Below are 23,219 nucleotides of genomic sequence, written 5' to 3'. Positions count from 1 at the left end.
GCGAGGAGGAAGCCAGGCAGAGATCTGTGGGGCAAAGGCCTTTAGGTGGAAGCATTTCTGGTGTGTTTGAGGAACAGCTTCCGCGTGGCTGAAGCAGACAAAGGAGAGGGAGGAGTGTGGGGGAGCTGGGGGCAGAGAAGAGAGGGAGCAGATGAGGTGGGGCCCTGTGGGGAGGGCTCTCGGTCTTATCCAGGGTGAGGTGGAACCCCAAGAGAGTCCTGATGTGATTCACATGTTCCCAGTTTGTCTCTGGCTGGGGTTGAGGCTGGAGAAAGACGCAGGAGGAAGAGGGAACCTGGGAGAAGCCCAGGAGGAGGCTGCTCGGACGATGCGGGTAGAGGGTAGAGAGCAGCGGCTGGATTGGGATCTCTGTGGAATCTCTAGCCTGGACCCTCTCTGTGTCTACTTCCTGAAGACCCGTCGCTTCTGCCCCACAGACCACAAGGTGATGTGGCCGCTCAAGGCTCCTATACACACTGGAGCACGATTCCAGCCACATGCAGGGACGGATTGGCTCTCCAGCCCTTGACACAGGTCAGGGAGAGAAAGCAAGATTGGTCTGGAGTTAAGGCCAAGCAGCCAGGGGCCCTCAGGGTGTGTAGGTGAGCACCGTGACTCAGGGCTCGGCCTCTGACTGCCTGTGTCTACATCACAGCTCCACTTCCAACCCCAACTGTGTGATCTCCACCAGTCCACTTAGCTGCTCTGAGGCTCAATGTCCTCATCTTTAAAATGGGAGTAATAATAGGATCTGTCGGCTAGGCGTGGTGGCTCATGCCTGTAATCCCAGCCCTTTGGGAGATTGAGACAGGTGGATCACCTTAGGTCAGGAGTTTGAGAGCAGCCTGGCTGACATGGTGAAACCTCATCTCTACTCAAGTTATGAAAATTAGCCAGGTGTGGTGGCGGGCACTTGTAATCCCAGATACTGGAGAGGCTGAGGCGGGAGAATCACCTGAACTCGGGAGGCAGAGGTTTCAGTGAGCCAGGATCATGCTCCTGCACCCAGCCTGGGTGACAGAGCTAGACTCTGTCTCAAAGAAAAAAAAAAAAAAACAGCCAGATACGGTGGCTCACGCCTGTGTTCCCAGCACTTTGGGAGGCTAAGGTGGGCGGATCACCTTAGGTGAGGAGTTCGAGACCAGCCTGACCAACATGACCATCTCTACTAAAAATACAAAAATTAGCTGGTTGTGGTGGCTCATGCCTGTAATCCCAACTACTCGGGAGGCTGAGGCAGGAGAATTGCTTGAACCCAGGAGACAGAGGTTGCAGTGAGCCAAAATCGTGCCACTGCACTCCAGTCTGGGTGACAGAGCGAGACTATCTCAAAAAAAAAAAAGGATCCATCATCTAAGGTTGTGAGGGCAAACTGAGACCATGAGTTGAGTTTGAAGCACTTAGCACAGGGCCTGAGACACAGCTGGGCTCAAGTGTGTTAGCTGCTGCTGCTGTGTTTTAGTCTCATGTATTATGTATTGATATTTATTGTTAACAATTGTTGTCACTGGAAGCACAGAACAGTGGTTAAAAGCATTGTCTCTCAAGCCGGACTGCCTATGTCTTGGCTCTATCCCCCACCAGCTACATCGTTTGGGACAAGTTATTTCATCTCTCTGGGCCTCAGTTTCCCCCACCTGGAACATGGGGATTAGTGGTAGTTTCTGCCTCAGGGTTGCCACAGTGGCTAAGTGAGGTGAAACCTGTAAGATGCTTAGAACAAGGCCAGGCAGCTTCCACAGGCTCAGAGCGGTCAGCACTGTCACTGCCACCTACTGTGCCGCTGCTCCTCCTCCTGCAGGCAGGGACCACGGCTCGCTCCCTAAGAGCCTGTCACCCACCCAGGACCACCCATTGGTTCCCTTTAGAGTCCCCAGCTTGGACAGACCAAAAGCATTGCACACACTCATGCAGCTGGTATGATTTCTCTACCCGGCCTCTGGTTTTTCAGCTATTTTTGTAAGCATAAATCCTTTAACTCCAACAGAACACATACCACACATACTACACACACCACACAGGTCTTTGTTCTGGACCAAGCCTGTTTTCTCCATTGCTCTAAGTGCAGTGAGGATGGGAGCATGGAGCGGGATGCCTGCCCCTCGCCCATTACCCCCAGTGCTGTCTGAGCCAGAGCCCAGGGACCCACCACCTCCCTGGCACGTGCAGCTCCCTGGCTTCTCCTCAGGACTTAGTCCTGAGCACTTAGCAAATAGGATCTTTTGAGGTAGGTGCTGTCATTGGTTCATTTCTCAGAGGAGGAAACTGAGGCACACTGAGGGGAAGAGACCTAACCTAAGATGGCCAGTGTGTTGACTGGAGCCAGGATTGGAACCTGGGTCAGGTGGGCAGCAAAGCCCACACTATGCTGCCCCATTTTTCAAGTTGATACTGAGGCTTTGAGGGGGACACATGGCCACACTGGTGCTCCAGAAAGAATGTTCACTCTGTCCATTGGCAGGTAGCAGCAGAACTCACACCTGTAATCCCGGTATTTGGGGCAGTTGAGGCAGAAAAAAAAGTTTTTAGCTGGGCACGGTGGCTCTCATCTGTAATCCCAGCACTTTGGGAGGCTGAGGCAGGAGGATCACCGAGGTTGGGAGTTTGAGACCAGCCTGATCAATATGGAGAAACCCCATCTCTACTAAAAATACAAAATTAGCCAGGCGTGATGGCGCAGGCCTGTAATCCCAGCTACTCGGGAGGCTGAGGTTGCAGTGAGCCGAGATCACATCATTGCACTCCAGCCTGGGCAACAACAGTGAAACTCTGTCTCGGAAAAAAAACTTTAAAAATTATCTGGGTTGAACATGCCTATAGCCCCAGATACTCAGGAGGTTGAAGTGGGAGGATCGCTTGAGCCCAGGAGCTCAAAGCTGCGGTGAACTATGATTACACTACTGCAGTCCAGCCTGGCTGACAGAACAAGACCCTGTCTCAAAAAAAACAACTCCACCTGGTGTAGCAGGCCTTCACCGATGCTGCTGAAAAATGACAAAGCATGGTACCTGGCATTGCTCATGGCCCATGGGGTGGGGAGGGGGCGCCCACCTCAGAGGGCTGGGTGGAGTTGCACAGCACATTCAGGGGAATTGTTATTTTGCCAAGGCCCTACTGAGCTAGCAGAGATTGAAGACAGGGACAGTCATGGGAATACCTTAGGGCTATAAGCAACAAAATCCCAGCTCAGTCGGCAGAAATGTATTCATTCATTCTTTTTGTTTTGTTTTGTTTTTTAAGACAGTCTCACTCTTTTACCCAGGCTAGAGTACAGTGGTGCAATCCCGGCTCACTGCAGCCTCTACCTCCTGAGCTCAAGCAACCTGCCTCAGCCTCCCAAGTAGCTGGGATTAGAGGTACCCGCCACCATGCCTGGCTAATTTTTGTATTTTTAGTAGAGACGGGGTTTCACCATGTTAGCCAGGCTGGTCTTGAGCTCCTGCCCACTTACCTCAGCTTCCAAAGTGCTGGGATACAGGCATGAACCACCACACCCACCCCATGCATTCATTTTAAATTGGTGGATATTAGTAATAATAGTGTATATTTCCAGGGTACAGTGGGATGTTTTGATCTAGGTATACATTATAGAAAGATTCACATTGGGCATGGTGGCCCACGCCTGGAATCCCAGCACTTTGGGAGGCTGAGGCGGGTGAATTATGAGGTCAGGAGATCCAGACCATCCTGGCCAATAAGGCAAAACCCTGTCTCTACTAAAAATACCAAAAAAATTTAGCTGGACATGGTGGCATGTGCCTGTAATCCCAGCTACTCGGGAGGCTGAGGCAGGAGAATCGCTTGAACCAGGGAGTCGGAGGTTGCAGTTTGAGCTGAGAACACGCCATTGCACTCTGGCCTGGCAACAGAGCAAGACTACATCTCAAAAAAAAAAAAAAAAAAAAAAAAAAAGAGGCCGGGCGCGGTGGCTCAAGCTTGTAATCCCAGCACTTTGGGAGGCCGAGGCGGGTGGATCACGAGGACGAGAGATCGAGACCATCCTGGTCAACATGGTGAAACCCCGTCTCTACTAAAAATACAAAAAATTAGCTGGACATGGTGGCTCATGCCTGTAATCCCAGCTACTCAGGAGGCTGAGGCAGGAGAATTGCCTGAACCCAGGAGGCGGAGGTTGCGGTGAGCCGAGATCGCGCCATTGCACTCCAGCCTGGGTAACAAGAGCGAAACTCCGTCTCAAAAAAAAAAAAAAAGAAAGAAAGAAAGAAAGATTCACTTAAACTAATGAATGTGTCCATCACCTTACTGACTTATTTTGTTTGTAGTGAGAACATTAAGAATCTATTCTTTTAGCAATCTTAAAATATATACTACATCATTATTCGCTTTGGTCACGGTGCTGTGCAGCAAATCACTAAAACTTACTCCTCCAGGCTGACTCCCTGAGTAGCTGGGATTACAGGTGCACATCACCACACCTGGCTAATTTTTTTCTTTTTTGTATTTTTAGCACAGACGGGGTTTTGCCGTGTTGGCCTGGCTAGTTTCGAACTCCTGACCTCAGGTGATCCACTCCCCTCAGCCTCCCAAAGTGCTGCGATTATGACACATGAGCCACCTTGCCTGGCTGGCCGCTTCCTTTTCACCCAGTGCCATTTATATAGTTCAGTTTGATTTTTTAGGGTTTTGGTTATTTGTTTTTTAGTGATGGAGACTTTCTCTGTCACCCAAGCTGGAATACAGCGGCACAGTCGTACCTCACTGCAGCCTCAAACTCCTGGGTACAAGTAATTCTCCCACCTCAACCTCCCAAGTAGCTGGGACTACAGGCATGTGCCACTATGCCCAGCTTAATTTGACTTTTATTCTCCACATATTTGGCATCATTACTACTTCCAGAGATAATCCATTGGTGTACACTCCTCCAGAGACTATTCTCTAAACCTTTACCAACGCAGTTCTTTCAAATATACCACTTAACCCTTAACCTTGGATGATACACAGTGGCTTTTTAAAAATTTCTTTTTTTCTCCACATATATACGTGTGTGTGTGTAATATGTATGTATTCTTCCTCTTAAGAACACAAAATCATGTTTTCTACCATGCGTTGTTTCCATTTACTATAGCTCAGACCATCTGTCCTCATACATCAACAGATTGACCTCTTTCTTCGCACTGACTGCACAGTTTTTTATTATAAGGATATGCTTGTGGCAGAGTGCAGTGGTTCAAACCTGTGATCTCAGCACCTTGGGAGGCTGAGGCGGGTGGATCATGTGAGGCCAGAAGTTTAAGACCAGCCTAGCCAACATGGTGAAACCCTGTCTCTACTAAAAATATAAAAATTAGCCAGGTGTGGTGGCATGCACCTGTAATCCCAGCTACTCAGGAGGCTGAGACAGGAAAATCACTTGAACCAGGGAAGCGGAGGTTGCAGTGGGCCGAGGTTGTGCTGCTGCCCTCCAGCTGAGGTGACCATGAGACTCTGCCTCAAAAATTAAATAAATAAATAAATAAATAAATAAATATAACTTAGTATGATATTTGAATTCTTGTTTAACTATCTTTTTAGTTATTATAATGTGCATCTATCAGTGAAATTCAGGTCAATACTAAATTCCAATAAAATATAAAACATTTATTCAATATTGTCCTATTTCCTTCTCCCTTTTTTGTGCTGTGTTTATCATATATATTATAACCATCTATGTTATAAACCTAGTAGTATAGTATAATTGTTACTTTATGCCATCTTATATCTTTAAGGAAGTTAAGAGAAGAAATAAGAAAGCATATATCTATAGAATCTTAGAATCTTATTTAATTTAATTTATTTATTTTATTTTTTAATTTTTTTTTTTTTTTTTTTTTTTTTTTTTTTTTTTTTTTTTTTTTTTTTTGAGATGGAGTTTCGCTCTTGTTACCCAGGCTGGAGTGCAATGGCACGATCTCGGCTCACCGCAACCTCCGCCCCCTGGGTTCAGGCAATTCTCCTGCCTCAGCCTCCTGAGTAGCTGGGATTATAGGCACGCGCCACCATGCCCAGCTAATTTTTTGTATTTTTAGTAGAGACGGGGTTTCACCATGTTGACCAGGTTGGTCTCGATCTCTCGACCTTGTGATCCACCCGCCTCGGCCTCCCAAAGTGCTGGGATTACAGGCTTGAGCCACCGCGCCCGGCCTTATTTTTTAATTTTTAAAATTTTTTTTTTGAGACAGAGTCTCACTCTGTCGCCAGGCGCTAGGCTGGAGTGCAGTGGCACAATCTCAGCTCACTGCAACCTCCACCTCCCGGGTTCAAGCAATTCTCCTGCCTCAGCCTCCCGAGTAGCTGGGATTACAGGCGCACACCACCACACCCAGCTAATTTTTGTATTTTTAGTAGAGACGGGGTTTCACCATGTTGGCCAGGATAGTCTCGATCTCTTGACCTTGTGATCCGCCCGCTTCAGCCTCCCGAAGTGCTGGGATTATAGGCTTGAGCCACTGCACCCAGCATTTTTTTTTTTTTTTTTTTTTTTTTTTTTGAGACGGAGTTTCGCCCTTGTTACCCAGGTTGGAATGCAATGGCGCGATCTCGGCTCACCGCAACCTCTGCCTCCTGGATTCAGGCAATTCTCCTGCCTCAGCCTCCTGAGTAGCTGAAATTACAGGCACGCGCCACCATGCCCAGCTAATTTTTTGTATTTTTAGTAGAGACGGGGTTTCACCATGTTGACCAGGATGGTCTCTATCTCTTGACCTCGTGATCTACCCACCTCGGCCTCCCAAAGTGCTGGGATTACAGGCATGAGCCACTGTGCCTGGCCTGGAATCTTATTTTAAACTACAGTTTGCCATCTTGGGCTATTCATTTCTGTCTACGGATTCAGGTCATTATCTAGAGTCATTTCTTTCAGCCTGAGGACTCTTTTTTTTTTTTTTTTGAGATGGAATCTCACTCTGTTGTCCTGGCTGGAGTGCAGTGGCACGATCTCGGCTCACTGCAACCTCTGACTCCCGGGTTCAAGCAGTTCTCCTGCCTCAGCCTCCTGTGTAGCTGAGATTACAGGTGCCCACCACCACGCCTGGCTAATTTTTGTATTTTTAGTACAGACCGGATTTCACCATGTTGGCTAGGCTGGTCTCAAACTCCTGATAGGTGATCCACCCACCTAGGCTTTCCAAAGTGCTGGGATTAGCAATTTTTAAATTATTTTGTATCAGGCAGCTGTCCTAGCAACAAATTCTCAGTCTCTATTTATATAGGAACATCTTTGTGTTGCCTTCATTTTTCAAGGATGGTTTTGCTGAATATAGAATTCCTGGTTAATGGTTGTTTTCTTTCAGCACTTTAAAAATTTTTATTTTATTATTTTAAATGAGAAATCAGTTAATTGTATTTTTTTTTTCTTTTTTATAGAAATGGGATCTCACTGTGTTTCCCAAACTTCTGGGCTCAAGTGATCTTCCTGTCTCGGCCTCCCAAAGTGCTGGGATTACAGGCCTGTTTATTGTATTGATGCTCCTCTGTCTGTGATGAATCATCTTTCTCTTGATGCTTTCAAGATGTTTATCTTGGCATTTAACTTTCAAGTCTTTTTCTAGGTGTGAATCTCTTTGTGTTCTTCCTACTTGGTATTTGTTGCACTTTTTAGATGTATAATGTTTTTCATCAGATTTGAGAAGTTTCCAACCATTATTTCTTCAAATATTTCTTCTGCCATTTCTCTCCTCTCCGTCCAGAGCTCCTGTTGCACATATGTTGGTACCCTTGATACCGTCCCAAAGGTTCTGCTCCGGAAGAACTTCTTCATTCACTGAGCTGGGAAGGGGTGGGGGAAAGGACAAAGTGCAATGAATTTCCTCTGTTCTTGCCTCAAGTGCAGTTTCTCAGGCATAAATTCTTCTCAGATTGTCATGTGTTTGGTCAGTTTTCAGAGTACTAAATGAAATGGTTGGTTGTGGTCAATTTTGTCTTCACTGGGGAGATTTGCCAGTCTTCTCATTTGACTATAGTCAAAAGTACCATCCTGCAATACTACTAAATTGACCCTCAAAAGGGATTTATTAACTTATATATAATCCTAGCTGGTGTGATGGCACATGCCCATGTTCCCAGCTACTTAGGAAGCTTAGGTGGGAGGATCACTTCAGCCCAGGAGTTAAAGGTCAGCCTGGGCAGCATAGCGAGACCTTGTCTCTTTAAACAAATACCAATAATCCACCCCACCCCCCCCAAAAAGTCCCCTTTCTCTGATTATATACACTTGTGTATGTTTTTGATACATAGAAAAAGGTTGGCCGGGCATAGTGGCTCAAGCCTGTAATCCCAACACTTTGGGAGGCTGAAGCAGGTGGATCATTTGAGGTTAGGAGTTTGAGACCAGCCTGGCCAACATGGTGAAACACTATCTCTACTAATAATACAAAAAACTTAGCTGGGCTTGGTGGCACACATCTGTAATCCCAGCTACTGGGGAGGCTGAGGCAGGAGAATCACTTGAACCCGGGAGATGGAGGATGCAGTCAGCTGAGATGGTGCCACTGCACTCCAGCCTGGGCAACAGAATGAGACTCCATCTCAAAAAAAAAAAAAAGAGAAGAAGGTTAAGGGCCAGGTGCAGTGGCTCATACCTGTAATCCTAACACTTTGAGAGGCCAAGGCAGGCAGATTGTTTGAGCCCAGAAGCTCAAGACCAGCCTGGGAAACAGAGTGAAACTCCATCTCTACAAAATTTAGCCAGGCATGCCTGTAGTCTCAGCTACTTGGAGTCTGAGGTGGAATGATCACTTGAGGCTAGGAGGTCAAGGCTGCAGTGAGCTGAGATCACGCCACTGCACTCCAGCCTGGGTGACAGAGTGAGACCCTGTCTCAAAAAAAAGGGAAAGATTAGGCCAGGCGTGGTGGCTTAAGCCTGTAATCCCAGCACTTTGGGAGGCCGAGGCGGGTGGATCACAAGGTCAAGAGATCGAGACCATCCTGGTCAACATGGTGAAACCCTGTCTCTACTAAAAATACAAAAAATTAGCTGGGCATGGTGGCGCGTGCCTGTAATTTCAGCTACTCAGGAGGCTGAGGCAGGCGAATTGCCTGAACCCAGGAGGCGGAGGTTGCGGTGAGCCAGATCGCGCCATTGCACTCCAGCCTAGGTAACAAGAGCGAACTCTGTCTCAAAAAAAAAAAAGAAAGATTAAGAAGGAAATAAAGGGGCCGGGCGCGGTGGCTCACGCCTATAATCCCCGCACTTTGGGAGGCTGAGGCGGGTGGATCACGAGGTCAAGAGATCAAGACCATCCTGGTCGACATGGTGAAACCCAGTCTCTACTAAAAATACAAAAAATTAGCTGGGCATGGTGGCGCGTGCCTGTAATCCCAGGAGGCTGAGGCAGGAGAATTGCCTGAACCCAGGAGGCAGAGGTTGCGGTGAGCCGAGATTGCGCCACTGCACTCCAGCCTGGGTAGCAAGAGCAAAACTCCGTCTCAAAAAAAAAAAAAAAAAGGAAATAAAGCAAACTAAGCCATGATTCCTTCTAGAGATGTGCAGGAGGTGGGATCCCCACCTTGAGCTGCATTGGTTGTACCAGGGAGGCCGGGGTGAATGTTTCAGATTCCCATAGAGGAACCAAATGTGCTAGAAGGCCATCCTCGGGCAGCCTTCCCTTTTCCGCAGATAGACTTCCATATTGTTGGAATTTTCCACAGTGGTAATATATTTGTGTCTCTCTTGTGCAAATGAACTTTTCAATTCCCAAGAGTAAACTTCAGTAGCTCTGTCTTGCCAAATGTGGAATGGATTTGGTTTTTTTATCTCTTTTCATTTTTGCTTTGCAGTGACATGGGCTCCAGGGTTGGATACCCGGCTCAGGTTTACAAAAATGCCAGCGCAGAGACTCCTCGGCCCTCCCAGCTGGCCCAGCCCAGCCCCTTCCAGCTCTCCGCCTCTGTCCCCAAGTCCTTCTTCTCCAAGCAGCCTGTGCGCAATAAGCATCCAACAGGGTGGAAGAGGACGGAGGAGCCCCCACCACGGCCACTCCCCTTCAGTGACCCAAAGAAGTAAGTGCTTGGATGTCCAGCAAGGCACCCGCCAGAGCCACACTAGGGCGTCTCTGGGGCGGAAAATGGGTGATGCCACACGCTGTCATTGCACAGGCGTCTGTGAGCACACTGCATACACACTGGGTCTGCAGCTGCGAAGAGGACAGGCGAGAACCCCTCTTGGGGAGCTGGCATTCCAATTGGGGTGACCAGCAATAAATGGAATGAACAGAGAAGCATGTAGTAGGTCGATGGTGGTTAGCACTGTGCCCTATCTGGGTGAGGAACACTCCAGGCAGAAGGAGTAGCAGCTGCAGAGGTCCTGAGACAGTGAGAGACACCGTCACCTGCGGGCAGGACGACGTGGCTGGAATCAGGGTCAGGGAGCGTGTGGGGACAGAACATGGAGTCTTGCTGGCCACGTGGAAGGGGCTTGGCATCTGCCCTGAATGAGATGGAGCCATGGGAGGGCGTGGAGCAGAGGAGGGGCAGGATCTAAATTGGGCATTCCAGGGTCTCTGTAGCTGCGTGTGCGGAACAGCCTGCGAGGAGCAGGGAGGAGCTGCTGTCTCGTGGTCCAGGCGGAGATGAGGGGGCGGGAGCAGGGTGCGGGGCGGAGAGGGTGAGAAGGGGGCGGTTCCGGATAGATTATCTGAAATGGAGCAGACCGGGTTTGCTGGCAGGGTGGATGTGGTGTGAGAGAAAGAGAGGGGTTGAGGATGATGCGGCGTCTTGAACCCTGGAGGATAGACTTGCCTTGAGTGGGGAGCAGGCGTGGGGAAGGCGCAGGAGCTCAATGCTGGATGCTTCGCTTCGAGATGTGCATGAGACATCCGGACGGAGGCGTTGGGGAGGCCCTTGGGTAAGGAATCCCGAATTCAGCAGAGAGGTCAGGCTGGAGGGAGAACTTTGGGTGTTAATCAGCCTGAAGCTGTGAGGCTGGAAGAGCCCCTGAGGAAGGGCGTATGTGGATAGGGGAGAAGTGTGGGACGGAGACTGAAACCCTTTGGTGCTGAGCCAATGTGAGAAGCCAGTGAAGGAGGCGGGGCAGGAGGAAGGCGGGGAGGGATGGAGGCGGGGCTGAGGCTGGGGCTGGGGCCAAGGGAGGGCGGACCTGGGGAGAGGGAGCAGGGCCCAGGCCCGAGTGCTGAGCCGAGAACTGACTATATAGTATTAAGCCTCCCACAAGTCTCTTGAGGTCTCTCCTCTCTGAGGAGAAAAGGGTGAGGCAGAATTGAGGAGCTGCATGAGAGTTCATTTGGGGCATTTTGCTTTAAAGTGAGAGGAGAGGAGTATGCAATTGCAAAAAGGTTTTTCATTGGAGGATACAGTAGCTAACATTTCCTAAGCACCCACCACATCTGGGTTCAGTTCCAAGTGTTTTGATGCGAATGAATTCACTGGATCCCACAACAGCTCCATGGGGTGGACCTGTCCTCCCCCTTTTACAGATGAGGCAGCTGAGGCCCAGAGTCACACAGCTGGTGAGAGATGCAGCCTGGATCAGAGCCCAAGGCTCATGTCTCTTGAGTGAGGGGCTCTGCCCTCCTCCATCCTGTTCTTTGTAGTGTCATCTTTCATGACCTAGATGGGGACATTCCAATCGGGGGATGACACAGAGCTTGGGGGGAGAGATGTGTCATGGGACAGAAACGGTGTTCCTGGAGATATCAGCAGGCGAGTGTGCTGAGCTCATGCTGAGAGCCAGAGGGGATTCTGAAAACTAGACTGATGCTTAAAGCCTCAGCAGCCTCCCCCTGCTCCCGGGATTAATAATGGAGACTCACGTTGACTACACACGTTTTATACCAGGTGCCGTGTTCTTTGCCCAGACTCCTGCTCAGACCCTGGGCGATCTGCCCCTCACCTCTGCGCTCCTTCCCATCCACTCTCCCCTCCTCACTCTGCTCCAGCCACACTGGCCTCTTGCTGCTCCTCACACTCTCCACATCCAGGCCTACCCCAGGGCCTTTGCACTGGCTCTCACTGCTGCCCGCAGTGAGCTCCCTCCAAGTCTTCTCGGGCGCAGCTGACAAGGGCTCGAGAAGACTTGATGCCACTCCCTCAGACAGGTCCTCCTGGCCTTCAGTAGCCCAGGCCATCATTCCATGGCACTATACTCTGTTCCACATCCCATATCCCCCATGGGAAAGCAGGTGCCACCGTCTTGGTCACAAGGCACTTGTAACATGTCCAGCACACAGGGTGTGTTCCATCATGCACGCAAAACCCATGGATCTTGTTTGATTCTCACGGCAACCCCAATAAGTAGATACTGTAAGACCCTCACTTTTCATTGTGGCCCAAGTCAGGCCCTGCTGAACCCTGTTACCTTCCTCAACAATTACCCGTGCACACTGCTTTGTCTGCCTGGAACCCCCCCACCTTCACCCCAACTCCAGGCTCACTCCTGCCCACCCGTGTTAATTTGCTGGGGCTGCTGTAACAAAGTACCCACACTGAGTGGCTTAAACTACAGAACTGTATCGTCTCAGTTGCGGAGGCCAGAAGTCTGAGGTCAAGGCATCGGCAGGGTGGTTCCCTCCAAGGGCGGTGAGGGAGAATCTGTTCCTGGCCTCCCTGCTAGCACCCAGTGGGTGTCGGCACATACATGCATCAGCCTTGTCTCTGCCTCCGCTTCGCATAACGTTCTCCCTGTGTCTGTGCCTGCATTTCCCCTTTCTGCAGGGACACCAGTCCAACGGGATTAGGGTTTATGCTAATGACCCTGTTTTAACTTGACTACCTCTGTGGGTAAAGACCCTGTCTCCAAATGAGGTGACCTTTGGAGATGCTGGGGCTTGGTACTTCAGTACGGCTTTCTGTGAGGGCCCAGTCCCACCCTCCTCGGGTCTTAACAGACACACCTTTCTTAGAGAAGTTCTCTGAACCCCCACACCAGGCTCGGCACCCCCTACCAACCACAGTGCTTCCTCCCTTCCCCAGCACCTGTCCCAGGGCACAGCGACTGCCATTCCCCTGGCAACCTGCTTCCTCTATGACACCCCCACTGGGCCTGGAACACAGACACCCTGAACCCCACGCAGACCACACACTTAGTAGGTACTCAGAAGATACACCCGGAGAGACATCAGCCCTATTCAACAACAGCTTTCCCAGTGATAAAATCCAGAGATGGCTTGTACATGTGTATATAAACATGTAAACTAAACATATCACATATAAGGGGGACACAGATTAAATTGTTTCAAAGTTCCTTTTAATATTTATTTACTTATTTATTTTTGAGACAGTCTCGGTCTGTCGCCCAGGCTGGAGTGCAGTGGTGTGATCTCTGCTCACTGCGTCCTCCGCCTCCCTAGTTCATGCAGTTCTCCTGCGTCAGCCTCCTGAGTAGCTGGGACTACAGGCGTGTGCCATCACGCCCAGCTAATTTTTGTGTTTTTAGTAGAGATGGATTTCATCATATTGGTCAGGCTGGTCTTGAACTCCCGACCTCAGGCAATCCACCTGCCTCGGTCTCCCAAACTGCTGGGATTACAGGCATGAGCCACCACACCAGGCCCCTTTTAATATTTATTTAGTTGTAGATACACTTAAAAAATCACAACTAGATGCAGTGGCTTGCAACCTGTATTTTTTTAGTATTTTTTGCAGAGATGGGATCTTGTGCCATGTTGCCTGGGCTGGTCTGAAACTACTGGGCTCAAGTGATTGGCTTGCCTTGGCCTCCCAAAGTATTGGAATTACAACTGTGAGCCACTGCACCTGGCCTAAACTTGTTTTTTTTCTTTTTTCTTTTTTTTTTTTTTTTTTTTTTGAGACGGAATTTTGCTTGTTACCCAGGCTGGAATGCAACGATGTGATCTCAGCTCACTGCAACCTCCACCTCCTGGGTTCAGGCAATTCTCCTGTCTCAGCCTCCTGAGTAGCTGGGATTACAGGCACGCGCCACCATGCCCAGCTAATTTTTTGTATTTTTAGTAGCAACAGGGTTTCACCATGTTGACCAGGATGGTCTCGATCTCTTGACCTTGTGATTCACCCGCCTCGGCCTCCCAAAGTGCTGGGATTACAGGTGTGAGCCACCGTGTCCGGCCATTTTTTTTCTAATCTGTGTACAGTGCTGTCACTGAAATTTTATCCCAAGGTACAAGAACTTACAAGTACAACATATTGGCCTGCATATACGGATACCTGCTCTGCCAAGCCTACAAGCCCTCACCTATAGTAATGCGTTCAGTCCTCACTGCCAAACAATGAATGTAGCAACTTCGAATCCTGTTTTCCAGTTGAGAAAAACTAAGGGACAGAATGGTCGAGTCACTTACCTAAACTCACTCGTTTAATTGAGGTTTAACCACCACAACTGTGACAATTGTTGGTTTTGTCGTTTGTCCTCATAAGGTCACCACGTATGAGCTCATCCTCCCAGGAGTAATTACCCAATCTGTCTGCTAAACGTCTCTGCCTCCTTTTCCATTGATTCTGGTCAGGGACCTCAGACACATTCCAAAGTGGCCTTGACTGAGGCTGTGTATCCCTGGAGGAATGACCTTGGCCACAGCCAGCACAGGGAGCTGTGTGGACCTGGCCCCATTGATCCTCCTGGTGATGCTACAAGAGGGATATCACGGTTACCCCATTTCCAGATGAGGGAACTGAGGCACAGTTCAGAGAAGTATGTGGTCCAAGTCACTGAGCCAGAGCAGCAGAACCAGGATTCAGCCTCTGTAAGGTAACTGATGGGGCATCTCATCACCCGAGACCCAAGCTCGGAAGACTTGCACCCAAGATGTAGCTCCAATTTTCTGAGGAGTGACTTCTTGGAGGAAACAGCTTCCCCTCCATTAGGGTGTAATCTTTGTTTGTCAGAAGAGTGACCCATTGAAGGATGGAGAGGCTAGATTCTATGGGGACTGAGAGCAGCTGCCATAGAAGTCTCTAGAGCTGCAGGTCCTGGCTGATGCTAGGGCCCAGGCAGGCACCTGTAGCCCCTTCATCCTGGGACTCCTGTTTCATCAGCCTGCCTTGTCCCAGCCATTAGAGGGCAGAACAGCCTGGGGACAAGGGCAGGAACCCCCTTGTCAGCTGCCTGCTTCCTCCTAACCCCTCAGAGTCCCTTTTTTTGTTTTTTATAGAGGGTATCACTCTGACACCTAGGCTGGAGTTCAGTGGCATGATCTTGGCTCACGCAGCCTTGGCCTCCCAGAGTGATTCTCATGCCTCAGCCTCCCCAGAAGCTGGGACTACAGGCTCTGCTCCCCCCCCCCATCACACCCAGCTAATTTTTTGTGTTTTTAGTAGAGAAGGGGTTTCGCCATGTTGGCCAGGCTTGTCTCAAACTCCTGACCTCAAGTGATCTGCCCACCTTGGCCTCCCAGACTGCTGGGATTACAGGTGTGAGCCATCACACCGGACCCAAAATCCAAATTTAGACAACAGAGGCAAATCAGAGATTATGTCCAGTACCGCCAGTCCCAACCTGAAGGATCTTTTCATCACTGAGGTTTTGAAAGGTAAAACATACACAAGGTAAAAACCAAAATACTACAAAAAGGGTTTGCAATAGAAAGTCAGCCTCTCTTGCTACCCTGGCTCCCAGCCATCCTGCTCCCTCCCCAGACGCAACCACTGTTTCATTTCTGCATCCTTCCAGAAACATCCAAACATGACTGTGCACACGTGATTGCGTGGGCTTCCCTCGCACCCCGCTTATTAGTGTGGCCACCTCCTGCATATGCGCTGTTTCCTCACTTGCTCTTTCTCTTGAAGTCTTTTTTTTTTTTTCTTTAAGATAGGCTCTCTTGTCACCCAGGCTGGAGTACCATGGCGCCATCATAGCTGACTGCAGTGTCAACCTCCCGAGCTCAAGCGATCTCCTACCTCGGCCTCCCGAGTAGCTGGCCCGCTAGGAGTCCACCACCACACCCACCTAGTTTTCCACTTTTTGTCGAGGTGACATCTCACTGTGTTACTCAGGCTGGTCTTGCACTCCACACTCCTGGGCTCAAGTGATCCTCCCACCTACACCTTCAAAAGTGCTGGGATTGCAGGCACGAGCCACCGTGCCTGACATAAGTCTCTTGGCAGTGGTTCTGTATTCGTGTGTAGAAAATGACGTCATTTTTGGCCAAATGCAATGGCTTATGTCTGTAATCCCAGCACTTTGGGAGGCTGAGGTAGGTGGATCACCTGAGGTCAGGAGTGTTCAAGAGCAACCTGGCCAACATGGTAAGACGCTGTCTCTACTAAAAATACGAAAATTAGCCAGGCATGGTGGCAGGCACCTGTGATACCAGCTACTTGGGAGCCTGAGGCAGGGGAATTGCTTGAACCCGGGAGGCGGAGGTTGCAGTGAGCCAAGATGAAGCCATTGCACTCCAGCCTGGAAGACAAGAGCAAAAGTCCATTAAAAAAAAAAAAAAAAAAGCCAGGCATGGTGGCGCCTACAGTCCTACCTACTTAGGAGGTGTGGTGGGAAGATAGCTTGAGCCCAGGAGGTGGAGGCTGCAGTGAGCTGTGATTGCACCATTGTACTTCAGTTTGGGCAACTAAGCTAGACCCTGTCTCCAAGAACATGAATCCTGGCTGGGTGCAGTGGCCCATGCCTGTAATCCCAGTACTTGGGAGGCAGAGGTGGGCAGATCACTTGACGTCAGGAGTTCAAGACCATCCTGGCTAACTTAGTGAAACCCTGTCTCTACCAAAAACACAAAAATTAGCCAGGCGTGGTGGCAGGCATCTGTACTCCCAGCTACTCAGAGAATCACTTGGACCCAGAAGGTAGAGGTTGCAATGAGCCAAGATCACACCGCTGCATGCCAGCCTGAGTGACAGAGCAAGACCCTGTCTCAAAAAAAAAAGGGGGGGTGGAGATGTGCATAATGGCTCATGCCTGTAATCCCAGCACTTTGGAAGGCGGAAGCAGGTGGATCACGAGGTCAGGAGATTGAGACCATCCTGGCTAACGTGGTGGAACCCCATCCCTACTAAAAAAACACAAAAAATTAGCCGGGCGTGGTGGCACCCACCTGTAATCCCAGCTACTTGGGAGGCTGAGGCAGGAGAATCAATTGAACCCAGGAGGCAGAGATTGCAGTGAACTGAGATTGTGCCACTACATTCCAGCCTGGGTGACAGAGAGACTTGATCTAAAAAAAAAAAAAAGAAAAGAAAAAAAAGTGAATCCCTCATGTATCCAGTCTTAAAAACAAGTTTGGTAAACTCCAGCGCACCAGCTGAGCGGTGTGTGAGTTTTCTAAAAATGGTTTCACACTGTACATATTTCTTTTTTCACATGACGTCGTATCTGTGAGAGCCTCTGCACGCCATGTGCATCTGCCTGCGTCTCTGGAGGGTGTGATTCTGGGTGGTGGACCAGCCCTTGCACAGCTGGGGGCTGCTGTCTGCTCCACAGACCGGACCCGGGGAAGCATCCGTGTACACGTGGCACCGTGGACCCATGTGAGGCTTTTGAAGGACACGTTTCCAGAAGTAGGACTGCTAGGGCAGAGAGCAAGCACATTTTATTCATGTTTCCAGGAGGTCTTGGCACGCTCCTCTTGAGGGGAGCCTGTGGGCGGTGCACCTTTCTGGCTGGGGGTGGGGTGCTGAAGGCCAGGGAGACGGCCATCGTGAACCCTGCGCTGAGTCACACACCCCTGTGCAGGGCATTCTGGGAAATGGTGAACTCAAAAGGGGTGGGGAAATCCCCTTTTGATTTGTGTCTGTCTCTCTTTGTCTCTGTTTCTCTCTGGATCTAAAGCTTTTAATTTGCCCAGAGAATACACTTTCCTGATATTGACAGACCCAGCATTACCCTAGACCTGGAATTCTAATTTAGGGAGGAGTATGACCTGATGGGGAAAAAATCTGCCCCTCCACTCACCCTTCCTTTGTTAAAATCCCAAGCCTGGCTGCTGAGAAAGAGAAAAAGGAAACACAGTCTTTAAAACCCTGGGGAACCCAAGACATCTTATTTCTTCTCCAGGTTCAAAGACTCTTTTTTTCTTTCTTACGTTATAGAATGAAAAAGTCCAAGCATCGGCTTTTATTAAGCTAGTTTTTACTATTATTATTGCTATAACATATGATTATGGTTAAGTAAATTTATACAGTTCAGAAGGATATCAGATGAAAAGTAAAAGTCCCATGTTTCCACCTTCCATTAAGACTCCTAACTCCCAGAGGTCATCATGGTTTGTAGTTTTTTCCAGAAATTGTTATCTGCAGACAGAAGCATATTTTTAAATCCTTTGTGGCTGTCCTCCACACCATGTTTTTTTCTTGCCATCTCTGATAGACACGTGACAGTCAAGCCTGGCAGTGGTGTGGGTAGGCTCTGCAGCCTGGCAGCCTTGATTTGAATCACGATTCCTACACTCACAGGCTGTGTGACTTGGGACAAATGGCTTAACTTCTCTGTACCTTAACTGTCTCATCTATGAGATGGGATCCCAATAGTGCTTAACACATATGGCTGTGGTGGGGATCAAATGAATTTATAAGCTGGGCACAGTGGCTCACGCCTGTAATCCCAGCACTTTGGGAGGCTGAGGCAGAAGGATTGCTTGGGCCCAGGAGTTTGAGACCAGCATGGGCAACATAGTGGGACTCCATCTCTACAAAAAAATTAGCTGGGTATAATGGTATGCGCCTGTAGTCCTAGCTACTTGGGAGGCTGGGGTGAGAAGGTCACTTGAGCCCAGCAGGTTGAGGCTACAGTGAGCTGTGATCACACCACTACATTCCAGCCTGGGTGACAGAGGACGCTCTATCTTACACGCTTGTGTGCACACACACACAACTGCATATGTGTTTCAAGGGAAACCCAGGCCTTGCTCTGGTATGGTTCACGTTCTGCTGGGTAGACTGACAATAGGGAGAGACACAGGCCGGGCATGGTGGCACATACCTGTAATCCCAGCATAGCACTTTGGGAGGCTGAGGTGGGTGAATCACCTGTCAGAAGTTCAAGACCAGCCTGGCCAACATGATGCATCTCTACTAAAAATCAAAATTAGCCAGGTGTGGTGGTGGGCAACTGTAGTCCCAGCTAGTTGGGAGAATCACTTGAGCCCAGGAGGCGGAGGTTGCAGTGACCCGAGATTGTGCCATTGTACTTCAGCCTGGGCAACAAGAGCAAGACTCCATCTCAAAAAAAAAAAAAAAGAAAGAAAGAAAAACGGTTGCAGGTGCAGTGGCCGCTATGAGCGACAGTGAAGGGTAGTGTGATGAGAGAGTGACTGGCATCAGGGCCAGAGTTCTGGAGTTACCAGAACCTCCTCGTGCCTCAATTTTTCATCTGTAAAATGATGATCGTGATAGTGGCTAGCTAGGGGGGCTGCTGTGTGGATTTCACAAGTTACTGAACAGCGGGCCCTCGGGATGGTGTCTGGTGTGTAGGGAGGGTTGTGCTCCTGTGAGCAGTCGGTATTTATCCTCTTTCCTGGGGTATACTGATGCCTTGGAGCAGGGCCTCGGCTTTCCCAGTTTCCACTGGAGAAAAGACCAGAGCCCAAAGGCTGGGCGGGAATCGGAAGGCAAGGGGAGGCAGGGAGGTCAGCGTGGCCCTGAGGGCCTCTGAGTGGAGGGAAGGGGCACACAGGGGAGCCAGCCCTGGCCAGGAGAAAGCTATGAGCCAGGGTGACAGTCAGTGTAGCAGGTGTGCAGCTCAGGTCAGCCCTCAGCCTCAGGTCAGCGCTTATAAGAGCTGCCCTCACTTCCTGGCACCTGCTCCATGTCAGGGCCTGGCCAATCACTTGGCAGCAAACCCCACCACCACAATAGGAGGCATATGTGTTTTCCAGATGAGGAAACCAAGGGTCAGAGAGGTCCCACAGCAGAACAGAGCAGGACTCAGCCCCAGGCCTGTCCACTCCAGGGCACCCTGTGTTCACTCCGGGCTGTGCCTCCATGGTCCTTAGGCCACTGAGCATTCAGGAGACAGTGTGAGCTTGGCTTTGGGAATGCTGAAGGAGGGGTGGCAATCTGCGTGACCCTGGCTCACAGGCTACCTTCTGCAGCAGGAGGCCCAGCAGACAAGTGTGAGGGTGACAGTCATAGCACCTGGCCCCTGCTCAGGGTTCATGTGCCTCAACTGTCCTGTGTTGTGTGAGCTCCACAGTCCCATGTGACAGATGAGGAAAGTGAGGCTCGGGAGGTCCCTGCCTGGTCGTGGAGCATCCAGCCTGGAGCCCCACTCCCCACAGCCCAGCCCTAGCCCACAGGGCCCAGCCCCTGACCCAGGGCACTTTCACTCTGAGACCCCATCCCTTTTCTGTAACTGGAAGCTCCTGGTCTGGGCTGCTCTCCCTTCTCACCTGAACAGCTGCAGGGGCTTCCTTACCACCCACCACGCCCCAAGTGAGACTTCTAAAGTGCAGATTGCCAGCTCAGAGCCCTCAGAGGACCCCAGATGCAATCCCAGGCCCCCACTATGGCTTATAAGATCCAGGGTGATCTGCCCTCGACTCCTCCCAAACCGCACCTGCTACCACTCACCCTCCTCACTCACCCCATCCTGACCCACCTCACCCCACCAGCCACCTCACTCAGACTCACTAGCTTCATTCCCCCATGGCAAGACTGAGTCTTGCTTGGCTGCCCAGGCTGGAGTACAGTGGTGTGATCTCAGCTCCCTGCAACCTCTACCTCCCAGACGTAAGCAATTCTTCTGCCTCAGCCTCCCGAATAGCTGGGACTACAGGTGCCCACCACCACACCCAGCTAATTTTTGTATTTTTAGTAGAGACTAGGTTTCGCCATGTTGGCCAGGCTGGTCTTGAACTCCTGACCTCAGGTGATCCACCTGCCTTGGCCTCCCACAGTGCTGAGATTACAGGCATGAGCCACTTCACCCAACGCACACGTGGTCTTCTTCCACCTGGAATGCTCTTCTACCATTTGGATTCCTTCCTTCCTTTTTTCTCTTTCCTTCTTTCCTTCCTTCCTTTCCTTCCTTTTTTCATCCCTCCCTTCCTCCCTCTCTCTTTCCCAGGCATCACCCCTCAGAAAAGCCATCCCAGATCCCCGCCAATCCCCATCTATTTACCCAGCTTTATTATTCTTCAAACACTTCTCTCTCTTTTGGCCTGGCACGGTGGCTCGTGTCTGCAGTCCCAGCACTTTGGGAGGCTGAGGTAGGAAGGCCTCTTGGGCCCAGGAGGCTGCAATGAGCCGTGATTGTGCCGCCACACTCCAGCCTGAGGGAGAAAGCAAGAACCTGTCTCTAAAAAAAGAAAAGACTCTCCCCTCACACAGGGGGTCTGTCTCTGTGCACGTGTTCAGTGTGGGCCTCCCCCACTGGCTGCCAGCTTGGTGCCAATGGCCGTGTCCCCAGTGCCCGGGACAGGACAGCACAGCAGACTCTGATGGTTCCCAGGAAATGTTTATGGAATGAGGGAATGGAGGAAAGAAGCCAGGCCCCTCTCTGCCACGCATTGGCTGGGTGAAGGAGAGAGGGCCATGGCCATGCGTCCCATGCATCCCAGCCTGCTTGAATCCAAACAGCTTTGAGAAGTGGCTGAAGCCTCCCTGACTCCCCTCTGACCCTGACACTCTTGTTGCAGGCAGGTGGACACGAACACCAAAAACGTCTTCGGACAACCGAGGTTGAGGGCATCCCTCCGAGACCTCCGATCGCCACGGAAGAACTACAAATCCACCATCGAGGATGACCTGAAGAAACTCATCATCATGGACAACCTGGGGCCGGAGCAGGAGAGAGACTCAGGAGTATGTAGCGTCACATCCCTCACTCACAACCCCCAGCTCCCAGTGGGATCCCAGATCCGGGCTGGTGGGGAGGAGGGCTTTGCTTCCCAAGGTCGCTCCCGCTCCTTCCCATCGTGTCCCCAGCCCTCAGCATCTGCCAGTCCAGTCCTGTTGGGGGTATAGGCTGGTGGCTGGGAGTTAGGGCAGCACATTGGTCTGGGATGGAATCGCAGGATAACCAGCCTAGGCAGGCACGTGGGAGTCTACCCCATACCCAGAACCTCGTGCAACTGGAGGGACCTGGGCCTCATGCCTTCTTCCTCCAGCCCAGGTTAGAAACAGCTGCATATGCTGAAACCACAGGGACTGAGAATAGAGCAGGGGCTCTCAGAGAAGTTCAGGCTTTTGTTACTCAGGGATGGGGGAAAAGAACAGCGGGCGCCAGGGACCCTCCACGGTGTCTACTTCCCTTCCGCTCCCAGCCGGGCCTGCCCTGCTCCTCCTCACTGCCAGGCAGGAGCTGTTTTATGGGGACTGAGATGGACCGCAGTCTCTCCAGAGTTGTGTCCCACCAGCCCACAGCCCTGGGGGAAGAGTGCACATCAGCCCAGTGCTACCCACAGGGGTGCCAGCACTGCCTCTTACGGGTCCAGCTTGGCTCACACCACCTTCCCCAACCCATCAGGCTTTGATCACTGGCCCTTACCCGGAGCTGGAGGAGGGGTTTGGGGAGTGGGCATTCCCAGTGGGAAACTGGAGCTCTTTGATCAGAAAAGAGGCAGAAGGCCAGGCGCGGTGGCTCACACCTGTAATCCTAGCACTTTGGGTGGCCAGAGTGAGAGGATCACTTGAGCCCAGGAGTTGAAGACCATCCTGGGCAATATAATGAGACCCCATCTCTATAAAAATTTTTAAAAATTAGCCAAGTGCAGTGGCACACGCCTGTGGTCCCAGCTACCTGGGAGGCTGAGATAGGAGGATTACTTCAGCTTAGGAGGTCAAGGCTATAGTAAGCTAAGATCACTCCACTATACCCCAGCCTGAGTGATGGAGCAAGACCCTGTCTCTAAAAAAGAAATGGATGCTGGGTGGTTAAGGACTCGCCACCAGTGTCCTGGAGGGTACAGTGCCTCTGAGGACCCAGTCCGTGACCGCCCCCCACATCCCACCCATGTCCCACAGCAGTCGCCACAGAAGGGCCTACAGCGGACGCTGTCGGATGAGAGCCTATGTAGCGGGCGCCGCGAGCCCAGCTTCGCCAGCCCTCCTGGCCTGGAGCCCGGTCTGCCCAGCGATGTGCTCTTCACCAGCACCTGCGCCTTCCCGTCCAGCACGCTGCCCGCACGCCGCCAGCACCAGCACCCCCACACACCCGTCGGCCCTGGCACTGTTCCTGCTGCTGGCTGTGGCTTTCCCGAGAAGAAATGTGAGCCTGGGCCCCCAGGACTGGCTCGGGAGTTACCCCGGGGTCAGGAGGTGGGGGACAGCAGAGCACAGGCTCACCTGGAGGTCAGAGGCTGAAGGTCATCAGTGTCGGGACCATCTGAGGGAGGAATAGGGTT

The 23,219-nt window shown here is 50.9% G+C and overlaps 1 protein-coding gene across 13 annotated transcripts in view; it reads left to right on the top strand.

Moving 5' to 3' along the window:
* Positions 1–23,219, top strand: part of SIPA1L3 (signal induced proliferation associated 1 like 3) — a 293,879-nt gene that overhangs the window by 255,720 nt on the left and 14,940 nt on the right. For 12 of the 13 annotated variants that reach the window (XM_074386413.1, XM_039465880.2, XM_003937435.4 and 9 more), the window contains 3 exons: positions 9,775–9,996; positions 21,513–21,678; positions 22,840–23,083. In XM_074386413.1, coding sequence (XP_074242514.1) covers positions 9,775–9,996; positions 21,513–21,678; positions 22,840–23,083 — 632 coding nt within the window. The remainder of the gene's footprint in view (positions 1–9,774; positions 9,997–21,512; positions 21,679–22,839; positions 23,084–23,219) is intronic. The other variant, XM_039465884.2, reaches the window with a different exon arrangement.

Source organism: Saimiri boliviensis, chromosome 14 (genome assembly GCF_048565385.1).
Source record: "Saimiri boliviensis isolate mSaiBol1 chromosome 14, mSaiBol1.pri, whole genome shotgun sequence".
Classification (NCBI taxonomy): Eukaryota; Metazoa; Chordata; class Mammalia; order Primates; family Cebidae; genus Saimiri; species Saimiri boliviensis.
Note: the sequence above shows the minus strand (reverse complement) of the source record. Positions and strands in the feature narration are given on the sequence as shown.